This window comes from Lithobates pipiens, unplaced genomic scaffold (assembly GCF_037356315.1).
Source record: "Lithobates pipiens isolate NorthernLeopardFrog02 unplaced genomic scaffold, aLitPip1_a1.2 Scaffold_16, whole genome shotgun sequence".
Lineage (NCBI taxonomy): Eukaryota > Metazoa > Chordata > Amphibia > Anura > Ranidae > Lithobates > Lithobates pipiens.
In genome coordinates, this window is record NW_027507748.1 from 656,788,307 (window position 1) to 656,808,364 (window position 20,058).

General features: G+C 40.2%; 1 protein-coding gene across 1 annotated transcript in view; it reads right to left on the minus strand.

Annotated features, from left to right (window-relative positions):
- CNTN5 (contactin 5) overlaps window positions 1-20,058 on the minus strand; it is a 780,450-nt gene that overhangs the window by 526,097 nt on the left and 234,295 nt on the right. Inside the window, exon 6 of the mRNA XM_077484405.1 lies at window positions 16,043-16,145. Coding sequence (XP_077340531.1) covers window positions 16,043-16,145 — 103 coding nt within the window. The remainder of the gene's footprint in view (window positions 1-16,042; window positions 16,146-20,058) is intronic.

A 20,058-nucleotide genomic window follows, 5' to 3' on the forward strand; every position in this document is an offset into this window, starting at 1 on the left:
ACACTATAATCTGTCTTTACAAAGGATTCCATATAATTGCTCTGGTTTCTGTGCCGTGAGTATAACAGTATACAATTTATGTTACTTAAAGTGGTCGTAAACCCGTACAACACACTATTTCCTATAATTAGGCTTACCTGTAGCTACCCTGGATATCTCCTAAACCTGCACGGTTTAGAAGATATCCCCTGTATTTGCATGTGCCAACATTATCAGTTAGCCCACGTACACACGGTCAGAGATTTTGGCAACCAAATCCGTCTGATTTTGCCCGTCGGATTTAGTCCGACGGATTGTATCCGAAGCTGTTGCATACACAAGGTTGGGCCAAGTTGTCTGATTTCGCGGTTGCCAAGAACGCAGTGACGTAAGCCGTGTACGGCAGGACTAGAAAAAGGAAGTTCAGCACCACGTCCGGAACCCTTTGGGCTCCTTCTGCTGATCTCGTGTGTATCGCGTGTTAGTAGAAGTTTGGTGAGAGACGATTTGCGCTTTTCAGATTTGTGATTCAGATCGCTACAGTTCTTCAGTTTCTGCTTGTCGGTGCATATCTGATAATCAGTGCGTGCAGTCAGTAAGTATTTGTTGATCATTGTGGACTATATCTGGGTATAGTACGCTTTGAAAGGCAATTCTTATTGTCTGCTTGCTTCTGCTATTCAGGTCGTTCTTTCAGGCTTTGCTGTTTATCTGTGCTTTCTGGTGTCCGCTCTGACCAGCCATCCGTTTTCAAAGCATTTTTCCTCTATGTACTCGTCGTAGAGTTTCTGCTGTGCAGGGGCTTCGTGTTGGGGTTGCTACTTTGACACAAGCCCGGTCCATGAACAGGGAGGGGAGGCGTTTGTGGACCAAGAATTGGTTGCGCCAGCATGACCAGTTCTCGCACATGCCTTTGCTCCATGAGATACAGGAGAATAATCCTGATGATTTCAGGAATTATCTCTGGATGATGGACCCCGTTTTTCACTGTCTGCTGGCTTTGCTGACCCCTTATATCACCAGGCAGGATACCTGCATGCGGCAAGCCATCACTCCGGAGCAGAGGCTCATCGCCACGTTGCGCTACTTGGCAACTGGGAGAAGCCTTCAGGACCTCAAGTTCTCTACAGGCATCTCCCCCCAGGCTCTGGGGATCATTATTCCAGAGACCTGTTCTGCCATCATTCAGGTCCTGCAGAAGGACTATATGAAGGTAAGTTTTATCCTTTAACATCACATTCTATGTATTTCATGATTGCTAATGTCTTGAATTTCTTTCCTCATTCCCTAATTACCATCATTGCAATATGCTCTAATTTATATGCTGTGCCCCTTTGTCCTCAGGCATATTTGCCTCACTAACTTCCCCACCATGCTCTTCTTGGCCCATAAAACTAGAGTCTAGTCACTTAACAATGTCTTTTGTCAGCTCTATAGTATTGCTTTACCCTAAACACCCCCTAAAATGTCTACAAATGTGACGTGTGTGCTTCAATTCATGCAGAGTGTTTTTTTTTTCTTTTTTTGGGGGGGTTGTGCCAAACTCATTAGGAACCCCCCTCCCCCCAACTGCTAGCTCAGCTGATAGCAATCCTCTATCTGTTGACTTTACCAAACTCAATACACACTATACCTACATTTTTGATGCTCACATTTATGGATGAATTCACCTAAGCATGTAGTGTAAGGGCCTGCCTCAATACTTTAAACTTTTTTATTTTTTTTTTGCTTTTAACCTATTCATTATCTGGATATGTAATATGAGAATCTCAAAAAGTGCTTACATTTTGATACATTTTTTGTATTCTGACACTTCTTACCTGTCCGGTGGGCTGCCAATAGTGTAACTAAGGAGGGGCTTCCCAAAGTATCACTCATTATTTAGCCATTCAGCTCTCAATCAAGTGGAGAGGGTTACCTGTCCTAAACATCCCCCCCTCATTTTTTAGCAAGGGCCCATCAGATGGGGGGGGGGGTGATGACTCTCATAAGGGGACATTAGACTTTAGGCTTTAAATACTCAGTTCCCAAAATGTTTAACTAATTTTGTCACAAAATGTTTGTGTGTAATCTGCTTGGAATGTTGATTGGTCAAATGAATATTTTTTGTTCTTGTTTCAATCCACAGTGTCCTTCAACACAAAAATAAAAAATAAGGAGAAATGAGCAAAGTGTCTTTAAAAGAGATTTTTAGGGAATCCCCCCACAAAAACATCCAAAAAAGAAAAAACCTAATCTAAAATTGTGTAGATGTGACGCAAACTAAAATTGTATTGCTGAAATGGTTAAAAAAGAGTCATGAAATCCGTTCGGGAGAAGTGTGTGTGACTATGAGCATCAAAAGAAGTTCCTTCTTGCAGCATTGTAAAGAACAAGAGAATGCGCTTGATGAATGAATTTTTAACATTGCAGCGTGACGAATGTGCTATATCGCTTACGAGCAGTAGTTTTACCTGAACGAGCGCTTCCGTGTCGGAATTTGAATGTGAGCATGCGTGGCACTTGGTCCGATGAAAATGCTCTACACATGATTGGATTAGGTCCGACCGGCCCAGTTGGTTGGGAAATATTTCCAACATGTTGGAAAATTGGGTCGGACGGAGATTCGGACGGAATCAGTCCGATGCATACCACACACAGTCGGATTATCTGACGACACGGTCCGATAAGACGCATTCCGACAGATTCTCCGACCGTGTGTACAGGGCTTTAGACTGTGCCGTTACTGGTGGCTCACAGCGCCGGAGCCCGCAATGCCCAGAAGTAACTCCGGCAGAGATGTCGCCGGACCGCTGCGGGGGTTTCAATCTCAGGTAAGTAATACACAATTAGCTAGTATGCATAGCATACTAGCTCATTATGCCTTTGTCTTGCAATTTTTTTTTTAGTTGTGTTGTTTTGTTTTTCTATTGGGTTTACAACCACTTTAAAGAGCACTAGCATCTCATTTGCATGAATAGTTCCAGCTGCCAAGTTTAATAGAGCAGGTCTCTTACTCATCTCTTCCAGTGTTCTGAGCCTTCCTCTGGAGTCTGTAATATTCCCTCCATTAGCTTCTTTTCTAAATTCTTAATTAACCTTTTCGCCATTTAGCAGTCACCTCCTCAATGCCATCTTAAACTTCTGGTCTCTAATTATTCAAATCCTGAATGATAGCACAGCACCTCAACAGAAATGTTTTTAAAGACTAGACTGTTGATGATAAACTGCTAAAGGAAAAGGTCAGATGGACAGAATAGCTAACAGAAGCTAAATATGACTAAATGCCATGATTTGAACACAGTCTATTCAATGTGTTGCCTAATGAAAACCAATAAACATGTAATAAGACACACAGAAATAACTAAATGAAATGTATTGGGCTTATTTAATAAGTTAACATGCTAAGTGCATTCAACCACAACTAGCAATCAAAATTCATCTTTTACTGTCTCAGTAAATGTACAATACAACAAAACAGGTCACCACATGGATAATAAAAAATTGTTTGAAAATGACTGACTTACAGCAAATGCAACATTGATCATATTCTTAAAAGATCAGCAGTTATAAGCTTTGGGGAAACACAGCTTACGCTCAGAACTGGCACTCTTAAAGAATAAATGTCTATTTAAATACATGTTTTTCTTTTTAAATTAAAGACTAAATTGTGTTGCACTAAATCGGTTGCAAGGCACTTCTAAAATAAAAGAAGCAGCTTTGGGTACAATAGCATCCTCCTCTCCAGTTCTGTCTCTGTAAACCCAGCACTATTCAATCCAGTGCCAATTTTCTTCTGGGTTGAATGACGTCCCCAATGGCAATCAACCCACTTCATGAAAACCCAGGCAGTCATGAATATGCCCCTGGGGTTGTGTCATCACTTCACCATGCCAACCTTGGGTAACTGTACTCTTGGACAGAGCAGCACTCACATAAGTGCCACGCTGTCTTATGAATGAGAACCATACGCCATCACTGCCTGAGAAGAAGAATCCATAATGTTGTCAGACCAGCAGTAAGTGTAGAAATGCAACAAGCTAGATGTATTGAATACCACCTCTTGCACGGAAATAGCCCAGTGGGAGTGGTTTCCCTGCTGTGCATTCTAGGAGAGGGTATTTAAGGTGCTGATGCCATTTTGTGGTGTCTTTTTCCGGGGTTCGCTATCCCGAACCTCATGGCCCTCCTGGCCTGGGGTGTGTGTAGCATGATCCTGCGCCTCGGGCCGGCTGGTCTGAGACTTAGCAACTGAGAAAGTAGGCCCAAAAAGGTCTTGGGGCCTACTGATCCAGGGGTGGTCCTGTGCTGTCTCACCTGCGGGGAGAGGCCAAGAAAACTGGAGGATCCAGGGGAGGAATTTTCTAGGAGAGGACCAAGCATAAGGCTGGTATCTCTGGAGAAGCCTGGAAACCCAGTTAGAGGACGCAACCCGGATCAACACCCATACAGTATCGCCGGGCCGGCTGAAAGAAAACTGGTACTGTATGGCAGTTCTCTAAATCTCTCAAGAATGCTTAAATTCAATTGACAAGTCTGTGGCAGAGACTTTGTTTGAGCATCTCACCGGTTGCTAGGTCAAGTGAGAGGGGCCTATCCGGTTGTTGCTGGATCCAGTCTGCGGAGCTGTTCGTCCTCTGGATCTGACCAATACTTCTAACCCGCAATTATCAGGTGCCTGAACGCCCCTTAACCCTTTGACCTCTATTGAAGGTGCTTATCCCAAATAAATCTTTGAAAAAGGACTACGTTTCGGATTTAACATTCTTTGGGCTACTTTCTAACGGGACCCCTGAGACAGAGAAGCAAGAGGTGAGGTAACGGTAAGCCCAAATAAAGCCAGCAGCTCCTTTGGGGGTCAGTGCTACATATATATATATATATATATATATATATATATATATATATATATATATATAATGGAACAACACAAATTGTTTTGATATGGTAGAATGTGCATGAAGCATATATGAAGAGATATCCCGAGCACACAACGCACTCACCTTGAGAAACATGAGCTACAGCAGTAGAAGGTTCAACCAATGTTAGATAAGGATTGGACACAAAAGGGTTGATTTACTGAAAATGGGGAGTGGAAAATCTGGTGTAGCTCAGCATGGTAGCCAGTGAACTTCTAACTTCAGCTTTTTCATTTAACCTCCCTGGCGGTACCATTATTTCGGATTTTAGGTGCTAAAAGCGGTACCATTATTTTGCATGAAAATTTGGCGTTTTATATTGTAGTCATGCAATTCTTAGGAATAACTCTCTTAAATCTGTCCAAACCAGAGTCTAGCAGACATCCCGGGTATGATAAAGTTTGAAAAATTAAATCATAAATTATAATATAAGAAATAATTATAAATAATTGTACCAAATAATAATATAACAATAATAAAAATTATTCAATAATGTAATCACATCAAAAACACTGAAATTTGCTCAGTTGCAGAATTGTCACTGTCATTACTTTTCAGTATTTGATGACGAATCTCCCCACAAATCGCTATCGCTCAATTCTGCGAGTGATTCTAATTTATTATCGCTGTTTTCTAGCTGCTCTAAAATCATTTTTGATGTACAGTGACAGTTTTGGTTGCTATGGACAATCTCCAGTTTCCAGGCATAAAGAACAGTTTTTATTATATAAAACTGCATGCAGGACACTGGGCAGACCACTAGGGACAACGGGGATGTGAAATGTTTACATACAGCAATGTAATCTGTAAGATTACATTATACTGTATGTATACTGTGTGTTTTACTTTTTGAATTTGGCGCCGATCTCCGTGCCCGTGCGTCGCAACGCTCGCAGGGCACGGAGATCGCCGATGTGATAGATCGAGCGAGACACGGCTCGCTCGTACAGCGGGGAGACGACGCTGGATCCGAGGGAGAAGGTGAGTATTCCTCCTCCTGGATCCAGCGATGCAGTCCCGAGTCTGACTCGGGGATACCGCTAATGGTATAAAAAATCCACCCCGAGTCAGACTCGGGAAAACCGTCAGGGGGGTTAAGCACTGACCAAAAAATCAGGAAGCTGATTGGTTTCTATCATTAATAATTTATTAGGGTGTGCTGTCAGTATCACAATATTTCTTAGTATATTCATCCACATCTAATAAACGTGAACAAGGTGGGCATTCAATATAATAATTAAAGCACAAAGTGCTCAGTAAAACAAATAAGTGTAAAAAGTCTGAATGGTGTATTTAATTCTTCATAAATATAGTTGTTCGCCAACCCATATACAGGTATACCCCACTTTTAAGTACACAATGGGGTTTATTTACTAAAGCTGGAAAGTACACAATCAGGCTCACTTCTGCATAGAAACCAATGAGCTTCTAACCTTACCTTGTTCAATTAAGCTTTGTTAATAAAATCTGGAAGCTCATTGGTTTCTATGCAGAAGTGAGCCGGATTTTGCACTTTCCAGCTTTAGTAAATAAACCCCATTGTATATTAAAAGTGGGGTATGCCTGTATACACTTCTTACCGGCATGTAGGATCCAAACACAGAGGTCAACGCATCTGGCCCTGCCCAACAAGTTTCTCCTACACAGGCATCCTCGGGGAAAGAGGCCTCTTTCCCTGATAATGCCTGTTAAAGCGGGATTCCACCCTAAAGTGGAACCTCCGCTGATCGGAACCCCCCCCCCCCTCCGGTGTCACAATTGACACCTTTCAGGGGGGAGGGGGGTGGAGATACCTGTCAAAGACAGGTATTTTCACCCACTTCCGGGCATAGACTCCCACGGGAGTCTACGCCATTTCCTGCCCTGCCGCGCTGTCTGCTGGGACACACACGGGTCCCAGTGACAGCGCGGAGATTTCCTATTGCGCGGCGCGGCTCACGCATGCGCAGTAGGGAACCGGGAAGTGAAGCCGATTCTCTTCACTTCCTGATTCCCTCACCTAGAATGGCGGCGGCAGCAGCCGAGGCCCGAGCGGTCGATCGGTCTCGGCTGCCGGCATCGCTGGAACCCGGGACAGGTGAGTGTCCATTTATTAAAAGTCAGCAGCTGTAGTATTTATAGCTGCTGGCTTTTAATATATTTTTTTGGGGCGGAATCCCTCTTTAAGAAACAAGTTGGGTGGGTCTAGATTTGTGGATGTGGCGCTGCGACTCTTGTGGTACATACTGCACTGGTAAATTGTATCTGCAAGTGCTGTTTTAACAAATTGTATTATTTATTGTGAATACTACACTATGAGATTTGCATTTTTTGTGCCTTTTATGTTTTCTGAGACTGCTACTAGTGAGCAATTTTTGCGGTGGAGTCTGTGTTAGCCTCAGAGCAACAAGGCACACATTGATCTCTGTATTGGATTCGACATTCTGGTAAGAAGTGCATACTTACTGGTGGGTTGGAGTCTGGAGCACGTTTTGGTTGGCACAGTGTTGGCAGAGAATGGCTGTATTTATGAAGAATTTATTACACAATTGGGACTTTTTTACACTTATTTGTTTTATTGAGCACTTTAAACTTTATTTATTAGTTTGTTTGCCCACCTTGTTCACGTTTATAATATGAGGATGAATATGCTGAAAAAATATTGTGATACTGTGCATTCAAAGAGGCAGCACACCCTAATTTACTATCACTGATCAATTTGTACTCAGATTGTTTTAGTAGACTGCAGTATTTTTTATATTTATAACTTAGCGCAGGGTTGTTCATTATTTTTGTAAAGGGTTTATATGCAGGCTGCACCCGGTTTTCGTACATCAACCCGAAAGTGAATTCAAGAATCCAACTGATTAAGTTGTAGCTAATATAACGCTCTACAGAATATTTTCTTGGCATTCATTAGATCTCTTAATACCAACGGAAAATCGTGTAAATTCTAGATAGGGGTACCTTAATGTGAGAAGATGAACTTGAGACATTTGTCTTTTTTCAGCCTAATTAATAATTATTAAAACATGAATAATACATCATGTTTTAATAATTATTAATTAGGCTAAAAAAGACAAATGTCTCAAGTTCACCTTCTCACACTAATTTTGGTCTAGAAGAATACCACCATCCTTTGTTCCACCAAGTGAAATAAAAAATAAATACAATTTCTGACCCCACAAGCAGTCATATGATTTCCCTTAATTAAAACATTACCACATAATCTTTGGTAAATACAGCCATGGACATCAATACTATATATCAAGCCAAACATTTTTTCTCTCCTCATTTCCTGTCTTGCTCAGGGCTGACGCTAACATAAGGCGGCTTAAGCAGCCGTGTTAGGGTGCTAGTATTGGGGGGGAGGGGTAAAATCCAAATCCCCAGCCATTTGCTGGGTACTCAGATTTTTATAGTGCTTCAGACGTGTTTTTTACACACTCCCAGCTGCTATAGCGACCAGGGGTGTGTGTACTTTAGTAAAGCCGACTGTTGTGGTATTGGTCCCCTATGTGACAGCAATAAAAGTTATGTAAAAGTAAATAAAAATTACTATATAAGGAGACATATAAAAAATTTAATTTTTTTAATGGTGCCCACACACACAGGGCTGCAAAATGCACCTTCACCTAAGTAGACAAAAATTCTTGCACTGGCCCTGGTCCTGCTGGCAGCAGTTTTACCAGAAAGTACAACAGGGACACAAAGAAGACAAACCATCTGAGATGAGTTCAGTAAAAATGCATTTTAGTTTCTGTATTGCTGTTGGAGAGTTCCCTTTGCTTCCTGTCTGGTAAAATGTTGTTAACGGGACAGTACAAACCTGACAGGAGTTACCATTTCCCCCCACTCTATCCTAAACCAAAAAAAGTAATTTTGGCTGAACTTTAAAGAAAAACATTAAATTTTTTTTTTGCCATGACTATATAGTTGAACATTCCACAGGAATTCCATAGAAAACTTTTTAGCAAGTACAGAAAATACACGTTGATCTTGCCTGAAGTGCAGGATCCTTGTCACATCACGTGAGCTGACTTTGCAGCATAAAACAATGTTATCTTATTTTCTTATACCACTAATCCCATTATCCCCCATGTAATGGAAATGAACAAAGCCATTAAAATGCAACCTGGCTGGTTGCCCCCATAGATACAGTGGAGGAGTGAGGATAACCACTGAGAGACATGAAGTGTGTTATTCCCAGGATTAAAAGGTGAAAAAATAAAAAATAAAACACCAGGACGTAGTATATTCATTTTTTGATTTTTATTTGGGGGGGGGGAGGGGGGTGTGTGGTTAGAAATGCTTTAAGGTGGGCTTTGGGCTGGTGTCGATGGGCAAATGCAGCTTTCTTTGAGGTGCCCTACAGACCAAGAACAGAAAATCTACAACAATGATATAAATATATATATAGGTATTTAGAAGTAAGCTAGCCATGGAATTACCATTATGGATAGGCTTAAAAATAAGCCCAGGCTTTAAAAACACAATCGTTACATATGTTGTCATTTTTTTGTAAGAAGCTACAACAGTTTTTTTCAATAATTCTCTTTGAATTTTGAAATGTTATGTTCATATGCGTGTGTTTTATTATTCACTGTTTTCCTGAAAGTAAATTGTTAATATAATTCCACGCCAGTTTAAAATCAGACAGCATTTAGCAGATTTCTCTGATGGAAATTAACATAAAAGCAGAAAAACAATAAGTCAATGTATTTTTAGACACACTTATAAAATGTGGGATTAAAATGAAATAAAACTTCCCGGAAGTCTCTAAAGGTCAATTGTTTTCCACATAATGGAAAAGAATAATTTATTTCAAATGAATTTGCAAACTGCGATGATAAATAATTTCAGCAGAAAGGTGTCAATTACAAAAGCGAGCAATGTGCCAAGTACCCAGACAGTGAAATGCTATCATTTATTAACACCTTGGTGCCGTAGGGACCTGCAATGTATTGCTCTTTTTTCCTCACAATCAAATAGAGCGAAATGTACTGTGTGATCAGGAATCCGCTAGTGCAGAAAGCTATATTTTCACTTATGACTCCAGAGGTTTGGCATACTGTTAAATAATTATTAGCCAATGCCCAAAGTCTGGTAGGAGCTTGACAAGGATTCAGTTCACCACTACCATTACATAAGGAAAATGGATTGAAATAAACCTGGGCTGAGAAGAATTTGTAAGCTGCCATTGCTAACTTAACATCTAGTTGTTTAATTGTCATGCTAATCCACAGGCTTCAATAGTTTCAAAACAAGTACGCTGATCAAGCAGTTGTGCTTAAACGTTGACTTCAGTGGCTGCTTGCTGGTTCAGATCTGACATGAATCAAGTCAAAGCAATGTAGTGATAGAAATCAAATTACTGGCTATTGGTATTTAAAATGTAGCTTCCAATTTGTAGTGAGGAGCCGAGTAGGGATAGTAGGCTGTGCCTTTATTATTTTCCGGATACGAAAAGTTTAACGCATTTTCAAACTGTGATGATTAAAAGGACCCTGACATATAAGAATCATGGAGGCTGACATTTCTAAATGCTCCTTTTGCTAGTTCCCTGGGTGTCATACTTTTCCCTTTTCATAGCAATTTTGTTTAATGCACAATGCCGTTTATACTTCTAGTCAGTTCCCAGTATCTACGAGATGCACGAGTTACATCATCGGTGGCTGCCCAATGCCCAAAGATGTCAGTAAATAAATGTAGAATCCACCTTAAATTGTAAAAGATTGAGCAGCTAGCTATAAATTGTAATACCAATCCAAAATAAATATAAGCCAAAAAAGCCCCGCTACAAATCATAAGTGTATAAATTATTAATAATGACAATTATAAAGTGCAAAAAGTGCAGTATGCTACATCAAATAAACCAACTTCTCATGTAAAGTGCAAAAGCTTCAATAAGTGCAAAATTGAAAATTAAAGTGCATAAATTCATGTGTCAAAATTCATACAAGTAAAACCTTGGATTTCAAGCATAATTCGTTCCGGAAACATGCTTGTAATCCAAAGCACTTGTATATCAAAGCAAATTTCCCCATAAGAAATAATGGAAACTGAAATTATTCGTTCCACAACCATTTATTCACAGGTCCTTCAGTTTATAGTAAAAAAGATTATAGCGATGTAATAGGCTGTATAACCATAACATGTCCATTCACAAATGGCAGCCTCCACAAGGAGATTAGAAGCAAAATGCAGCAGGAGCTACAGAGTATAAAAGATAAGAGAGGTCCCTCTAAGTGTAGCAATGGTTACATTTAATAAAGGTACAACATTTAGCAACTCACATAGTTGATGATTAAAAGATGCAAGTATGCAGGCATCCGGGGTAACGCTGTCCACATAGACCATCCTCCGGTGGCTCTCACCGCTGTCAGTCTGCAATGGTGACCAGGAAGACTACCCTGCAGTAGAGAAATCTGAAAGCGAGGCTTGATGCACTCGTGGAGCGCAGCGTGGAAGAGATGACGTCGATGGCGGCACAGGGGATGGTCTATGTGGACAGCTTTACCCAGGATGTAAGGTCGTTTTTATTTAAATGTATGAAGTTTGTTGCCTCTGCACAGGTTTGCGTGATTTTAAAGCATGTCATAATGCATGGCAGAGGCCCTACAGATTAAAAAAAAAAAGAAAAAAAAAGAATTTTCCTGAAACTTGTGGCAAAATTTAAACTACAGGCATACCTCACTTTTAAGTACACAATGGGGTTTATTTACTAAAGCTGAAAAGTGCAAAATCAGGCTCACTTCTGCATAGAAACCAATGAGCTTCCAGGTTTTATTACCAAAGCTTAATTGAAATGGGGTTAGATGCTCATTGGTTTCTATGCAGAAGTGAGCCTGATTTTGCACTTTCCGGGTTTAGTAAATAAACCCCATTGTGTACTTAAAAGTGGGGTGCGCCTGCATTGCATGGACTCAAAATTTCTCTCAGCAAATATACTTTCCAAAATGGGGTAATTTGTGGGGTTTTTTTGCTATCTTGGCATTTCATGGCCTCCGAAACTGATAAAAGATTTACACCCTTAGAAATCCTGAAGGCGGTAATTGGTTTTCGGGGTGCTGTACGCGGCTAGGCTCCCAAAAAGTCTCACACATGTGATATCCCCGATATCCCCGTACTCAGGAGAAGCAGCAAAATGTATTTCTGGGTGGAATTCCACATATATCCATGGCATGTGTGAGCAATATATAATTTCAATGACAACTTTGTTTAAAAATTATTTTTTGTAAATATTCAATCACTTGAGACAAAAAAATAAAATACTCAATGGGCTCAACATGCCTCTCAACAAATTCCTTGGGGGTGTCCACTTTCCAAAAAAGGGGTCATTTGGAGGGTTTTTGTACTGCCCTGCTATTTTAGCATCTCGAGAAATGAGATAGACAGTCAAAAAATAAAAGCTGCTTAAATTCCAGAAAATGTACCCTAGTTTGTAGACACTATAACTATTGCAAAACTAATAAATAGACACTTATTTAATTTTTTTTTACCCAGGACATGTGGCTGAATAAATATTTTTCCTTCATATCGCAAACAAATAAAAATCCCAGAGGTGATCAAATAAAGAAAGGACACAAATTTAGTTTATGTACAGCATTGCATAACCGAACAATTACCAATTAAATTAGTGCAGTGGCAAATGTGGTTAAATTAACTGGTGCTCTTTTTGCACCATTGACTGGACAGTAAGTCTAAGGCAGGCATATCAGATTTCTATTTTAGAAGTCGCATGTGGCACTCTCACTCCTTCTGTGCAGCCCTTAGCAATTTAATGATAAAAAAGAAATAAAAAAAACATAAAAAATACATACTTTTCCAGCTAAATACTTTTTTGGCCCCTTCGAAAATTTAAATTTTCTATAATGCCGCATACACACGATTGGAATTTTGGTCAGAAAAAGCTCTGATGGGTTTCTCGACGGAATTCTGATGGGATTTCACTCAAGTCTTGCATACACACGGTCACACCAAATTCCGTCCGTCAAGAACTCGGTGACGTACAACACGTATGACGGGACTAAAAAAAGGAAGTTCAATACCCAATAGCTTCCATCTCATAGTTGAATCTGAGCATGCGTGAGTTATTGGAATTGAATACACACAATTAGAATTGACAAAATTTTCCAATGAAAAGCTCTCATCAGTCTTTTGCTGGCCGAAATTCCGATCGTGTGTACACGGCATAACATTTAGTTCTGAAGTGCCATAACCTTTTTTCTAAAATTAAGTAGGTGCAGGCCTCAGTAGGCAGTTTGGCCGCCTAGAAGATTTAGTCCTCTTAATTCTCTTAATTTAATATTTGCATGTCTGATCTGAGAGGACATACATTAGTAGTAAAATAAAACCATAGAACAAAAAAAATGTTTTTTGATTTGTCATAGAGTGTGGAAGGATTAAAACCCCTATCATATTTCTGCCATGCCCTGTTCCATGACAGTTTTATCAGACAATGTAACTCTCCAACAAAAAATATACCTGTAGGCCAATACCTGAGAGCATGCTACAACTGTACAGATGGAGAGGATTTCAAGCAGGAAGCCAGGACTTTGAGGGAGAGATTCTAGATGAGAGTTTATAGTAATAAATGGCTTACAGAAGCCTATAATAGGGCTAAGGATAATGAATGAGAATCCCCCATATTCAAACTCAATGAGGGAAAGAAAAGGGAACAAAGTTTCACTAGGCTGAGTCTACAGGTTGGATTTTTCTTTTTTCAACCTCACCTACTATGTAACTATTTACAGTAAACACAGAAGGTAAGCAATGTGAGGGACATTTGTTCCTCACACTGGCACCTCTTGAGGGAGGATGCCTCTGTGAGCAAGTTTGTCTCAAGCAATACACAATTAGTGTTTAGGAGGGCTCAGCAACTGAGTGACGTCCTGGTACACAGCGTCATTTCTTGGAAACCTCCATACCACCTTGACAGAGCAGGCATGACCCAGTATGGAAGCTGAGTACTGCCCCTATATGGTAGAGGGCAATACTCTACTGCTACCTATGGGTAGACTTTGGAAATGTAAGCAAAAAGCTAACTGTAATACCATGAGGGTAGTGTATGTGATCTTATGTTCTTGTAATTCATTTTACATTGGTAAAACGATAAGACCAGTATGCAAACGCTTTCAAGAGCATAGTTATGAGATAGCAACTTATCACTTGAAGGCCCCATATCCAGGCATGTTTGTTTGAAACATGACAGGGATCCCAGCTGTCTTAAATGCTGGGATCTGGAGGTGGTTCCTCAGGTCAGTAGAGGGAGTAACTTTGACTAGTTGGTCCCCCCGCATTAAGCTAGATGGATATGGGAGCTGGAGGCTACTAAGACACTTGGTATGAATGACAGCCGTAGTTTTGTTCCCTTTCTAACAGATACATAATTATTAACAATTTAACCTCATCATTCTTTAATTACACTATTATTATTTTTTTGGGGGGGGGATATTTTTTCTGTATTTTTTTCTATTTTTTTTTCTGTATTTTTCAGTATTTTTTTTTACTCTTTTGAAAATATTCACATTGGTATTTATAACATACTTCAACTCATTTGGGCACTGGCTAAGGTCATTTAGCCAATCTAATTAATAGAAATGTAGAGAAAGGGTGATTGTTTTTCCAATATGCATAGTTCAACTTGGTGGAAGGAGTCAAGCCACTATTTGTTGCTGGGTTGGAGGGCTAGACCAATTCACTCAACTTAATATGGAGTGTTTTTGGTTGACTTATTAAATTTCCCTCCCCTTCAGAGAACACTACTGTGGGAAGGATGGACACAGCAGTCATTATTTCCTTTTGTTGTCCCATCACGGCTACCAGGATGATGTCATTGCGCTATGTGCGTGGTAATGCTGACACATTGCGTGCGCAATGACGCTGCTCAACATCCACATTGGCACACGTGCATTAGCGCACACGCGTTGGCCTGTGTGTATGCCTGGCATGCAAGAATGCTATGGCAGCCATTTTTAGCACACATGGGGAACACATGAGGACAGACCTTACTCCCAACAGCCTCTGAAGCAGCCGGCTGATAAAGGCAAAACCGGTCAGGATTATGCCAGAGTCTCACCTTCTCACCGTGACCAACCAGTGACCTGAATGGGATGGGATTACTCTAGGATGGATGTTACATCCACTGGCTCTGAGATCACCACAGACAACAGGATCTGATAAGTATCACTGTATACATGCTTCTTGTGGATAGAGGGACATTGACCATGATCTAATTATAGGATTTACAAGAATTTCCTATGCTATACTGTTGGAGATGTGGAGTGGAGTCCCCAGAATATTGATTTTTGGACATATTTTTCTATACAGTGCGAGGGAGGACTGCAACGTATATTGATATTTCCTGGCTTGGTCATGCAGGCAGGACTTTCTGCTGACCCACAGTGAAAGCTGGACTCCTGTTATAAACTTTGATTTATTAACCTCCTCTAGACCACTATATTACAACTTGAACAACTTTGTTGGATTCCCCTATGAACTATATTCTTCAAACACAATTGTAGAAAAGGAGGGAATGGGGAATTTGGATGCAAACTTGGCACTGCCCTTCCAAAAGCAGAACAGTGGACAAATATGCTAATTGCACACTTTCTTTCCCTTCACGAATATCTATTACTGAGACTTTACAGTCTCTGAATATCTTATGTTGGGACATTTGTTTCCTCCAGGCTACACAATGTGAGGACAAAGAAGGAGGTCACACAGGACAGTACAGAAGAGTATCATCACAAGCTGTCCAGACAAAAGTCAAGGGGCACAGAGGAAGTGACAAGGGCAACAAATGTCATTATGATGGGAGATCCTGGTATAATTACTCGTACTTTTCCTCAGGGTTGCATTTATCTAACAACATGCATGGCATTTTGTTTGAAATCCACGAGAATTTTTCTGTAATGTTGGCAGAACAGCCCAAAAAAAAATGCTGGGTATATTTTGCAGAAGAGGACATAAATATTTAATAAAATTAGGAATATAGAGAAATGCTGCGAAACGTAAGTTTTATAGCAGCTAGCAGTCCAAGTGCATTTTTTCAGCTTTAGCTCCTTAAGACCCAGGCTAAAATAAAGTGATAAATAAAGATTACAGCTAGATGGCCAAGTACAAATATAACACAACAGCTTCTAATAAACAACTGCTACTTATTTAAGGAAATCTGCACTTACTTGCCAAGCGCAAAGCACTCCATCCGAACGGTGGTTCCCTTAGCTGCAGTAAAAGTGAATGGAAAGTGCACCTCAATTTTTGGTTCATATTCCCCCATCACACCTGGGAAATAGAGAAAAGACTTAGAAATAACAGGAATATCACTTTACATAGAAGATTTTTTATCATGTGAATCACTTCCATAAAGAAGACCAGATGTGAGAGTAATAAGAATGATCATGAGTTTAAAGGCAGCATATTAGTTTGGCTTAAACCCCAACTCCAGGAATTTGTAAAAAAAAAATCACCCTTGTACTTGTAGTGGGGTTCCACTGCACGGTAAGAGTTAAATGCTTCACCCTTAAATCATAACTAGCTCTTTTCCAAGCATACAGCCAGGAACAAGCAGGGTGAGGACGAAAGGCCTCTGGCCCCATCAACTCTAAACCATACCAGACCAACATGTTTTGTTTGCCCCTGGTTAACTCATATCTTAAAAATTTAAAAGCAAATAAAAACACAGACACACTTAAAACATTCCTTTATTAAAAACGTCCCCAGTACTGTCCCCCAATGTAGATCCAAGGTCATGTCATCCAGCGATGTATATCCCCCACCACTCTGACCTGCTGGCAAAAACACACTGACCCACACTGCTGACCCACTGGCTCAGATATTCCCATTGCAAACAACATTTCCCCAGCTTGCAGCTGCATGTAAACAAAGGGATTGGGGATGCTGGCTGACGTCATTGACCAAATATGATTATGATGACCATATTTAATCAATAATGTCAATAATAATCCCAGCTGAAGAGGATTGTTGTGGGGAATTTACCTCAAGAGATATGTTTTGATCATTGTGGGGTGTGTGTGTGTTTATGTACTATGTATCAATTATTTGTGAATAGGTAACCAGTTGTACTATGTGAAATATTTGATCAGTGATGTACCACTAACTGTATTTTTCTTCCGCAATACCTGAAGTTCATAATCTGAATTTGGCCATTTTTTCCCTGTCAGAAACAAAAGTGTGACCAGGGTTTTGGTAAAAGTATTTCACTTTGCAATGGTGAGGTATACCAACAGCCTAAAGGCTCTATAGTGGCTGTATCAGCTGCCATGGCAGGAATGCCATCATGGACCTACCAGCATAATTTTGGAGTAAAATATGCAATCCACGCACAGGGATAACCTACAATTTTTGGGCAGCACAGCGTCAAGGCCACCTTGTCAACCCCTAAGCTACCACAATGGCTTTCCTTTTATTCCCATCAGGCAGCCATGAATCATTTGTTTTTTATTTGTTTCCACAAGTCTGTTTTACATTTGATCTCCTGTTTTCTACCACTTCAGCTTCCTATTCTGTCTCATTTCTTCTGCATCTGGAGCATTTCAGAGTTTAAATAGATTATCACGTCTACAACTTGTTTTTGTCCCTGTAGATTTCCGACACAGCAAATTTATCTTACTCTTTTAGATTTGTTTTCCAAACAGAATCTTTCTAGTGCCCGCAGTCTTATTAATCTCTGCCTTTGTAACAAATGTACCCTTTGATAGTCATTCCACAAATGTCCACGAGAAATGTCACTACCTTCTTCTTCAGAAATGGCTCCATTTGTTATTTAAAATTAGGGGGCCTCCAGCCTAATCAAATTTCTATAATTCATTACTGCTCTGTTCTTTGTTAAAAAAAAAAAAAAAAAGCGGAAGAAAAGAAAATCAGAGGAGTTGATAGAAACCATTTAGGTTTTGGAAGGTAAGAGTATTTTTAAAGAAAATGGGAAAACTAGAGTATTTTTAAATAGCTTTTGGATTATTTCTCTTACGTTACTTAAACTCAATTTTACTAACATTCTCATTATGTGAGTAGTTCAATCACAAGGTTTTCTAAGAAAGTAATTTTCAAATATAAGCAGATATCACGTGACAAATGGATATGGTGTAAAGTGAATGGATTTAGTACTCGGCTAAATCATGATTTGCTGATCTACCTGAAACGGTAATCAGAATGGAATTAATTTTTTTTTTTTTTTATGTGTTTAAATATTTTCTCTCTTTACAGGCATATCCCACTTTTATGTACACAATGGGGTTTATTTACTAAAGCTGGAAAGTACAAAACCAGGCTCACTTCTGCATAGAAACCAATGAGCTTCCAGGTTTTATTAACAAAGCTTAATTGAACAAGCTAAGGCTAGAAGCTTATTGGTTTCTATGCAGTAGTGAGCCTGATTTTGTACTTTCCAGCTTTAGTAAATAAACCCCATTGTGTACTTAAAAATGGAGTATGCCTGTATTATGCTCAGTACTAAAACATTTGTATCTATTTTAATTATTTATATATGAAATATTACATAGGATTATGTCCCATTTACACAGTGCACAGGTAGAGTCCTAAGCATATCTCAGAGCAGCAGTTGTTCTAAACAGACTGGGAAGAGTCATACGAGGGACACTCTCACTCCTCCTCTGCTCATGTAGATGGTAACATCTTTACTAATGGACAAACACAGTTTAGTACAGCATCTGCATCCGGCATACAGCATCATTATAAGCAAAAAGTAGGGTTTGACTATTTTCAGAGTGGTGGTGGTTGCCAAGAGGAGGCTTCCAGCATTTAGAAGATCAACACATACAATATCAGATGAAGCTTTCTCATGGCTAGTGGTGGTTGCATAGTCTGTGATGCCACCAGTCATTATTTCACCAGAAGAGGTGGACCAGAACTCTGCAAGATAAATGCCACTGAAAACCAATGGTGGGGCTACATTTCTCTAACTAGCCACCAACAACTGGGCTACATTTTCCTACTGACCACCAACGATGGAGCTACATTCATCTCACTGATCGCCAATGATAGGGTCACATTCCTCCTACTGACCACTAATAACAGATCCACAATACTCCCACCAACACCAATAATGAGGCTTCATCCCTCCCACTGAGCACAATCAATGGGGCTATAGCAGGGGTAGGGAATGTCGGCTTTCCAGCTGTTTTGAAACTACAAGTCCCATGAGACATTGCAAGACCCTAACAATCACTGGCATGACTCCCAGAGGCAGAGGCATGATGGGATTTGTAGTTTCAAAACAGCTGGAGAGCCAAGGTTCCCTACCCCTGGGCTATAGTATTCCCAATGGCCACCACTGGTAGGGTTATATTCCTCCTACTGACCATCACTGACGGCACAACATTTCTCCCACTGACCGGAACAGAAATGAAAGGGCTATATTCCTCCCACTGACTACTACTGACCACTGACAACCAATGATGTCCAATAAACTTCCCACTGACTGCTGATGCTGTGGCATTTATTACTTCTGTCTATGTCTGGCCATTTTCTTCTCCTACTGACTGCTGACAAATGGGCATTTATTATGTCCATTGGCCAGTGATAAATGAGAATTTATGACTTATATGGGGCACTGACTCCTAAGTATTTAATTTTTCTGCTAACCACTAACACCAGAGTATTTATTACTGCGGCTGTTCACTAACACTTTTACTTCTACTGGCCACAGCCAGCTCCCAAATTGTCTGCCGGCAGTGAAATGTCGCTTTGTTTAACCGGTTCCCGACCAGCGCACGACTATGTACGTCGACAGAATGGCACGGGCAGGCATATTGGCGTACATGTACGTCCAATCTTCAATGCCGCCCTGCCATCGGGAGCACGCCGCCGGCGGCACGCTCCCACGCTGGTCGGGACCCCCCTGAGTCCGGTCGCGGGACACGCAGACTCGATCGCCGCGGGCATGTCCGCCATAATGTCGCAGTCACAATAAAAATCGCTGATCGCTGCCATTACTAGTAAAAAAAATAATAATAAAAAATTATTAATAAAAATGCTATAAAACTATCCCCATTTTGTAAATGCTATAACTTTTGGGCAAACCAATCAATAATCGCTTAGTGCGATTTTTTTTTTACCAAAAATATGTAGAAGAATACGTATCGGCCTAAACTGAGGGAAAAAAAATGTTTTTTTATATATTTTTGGGGGATATTTATTATAACAAAAAGTAAAAAAT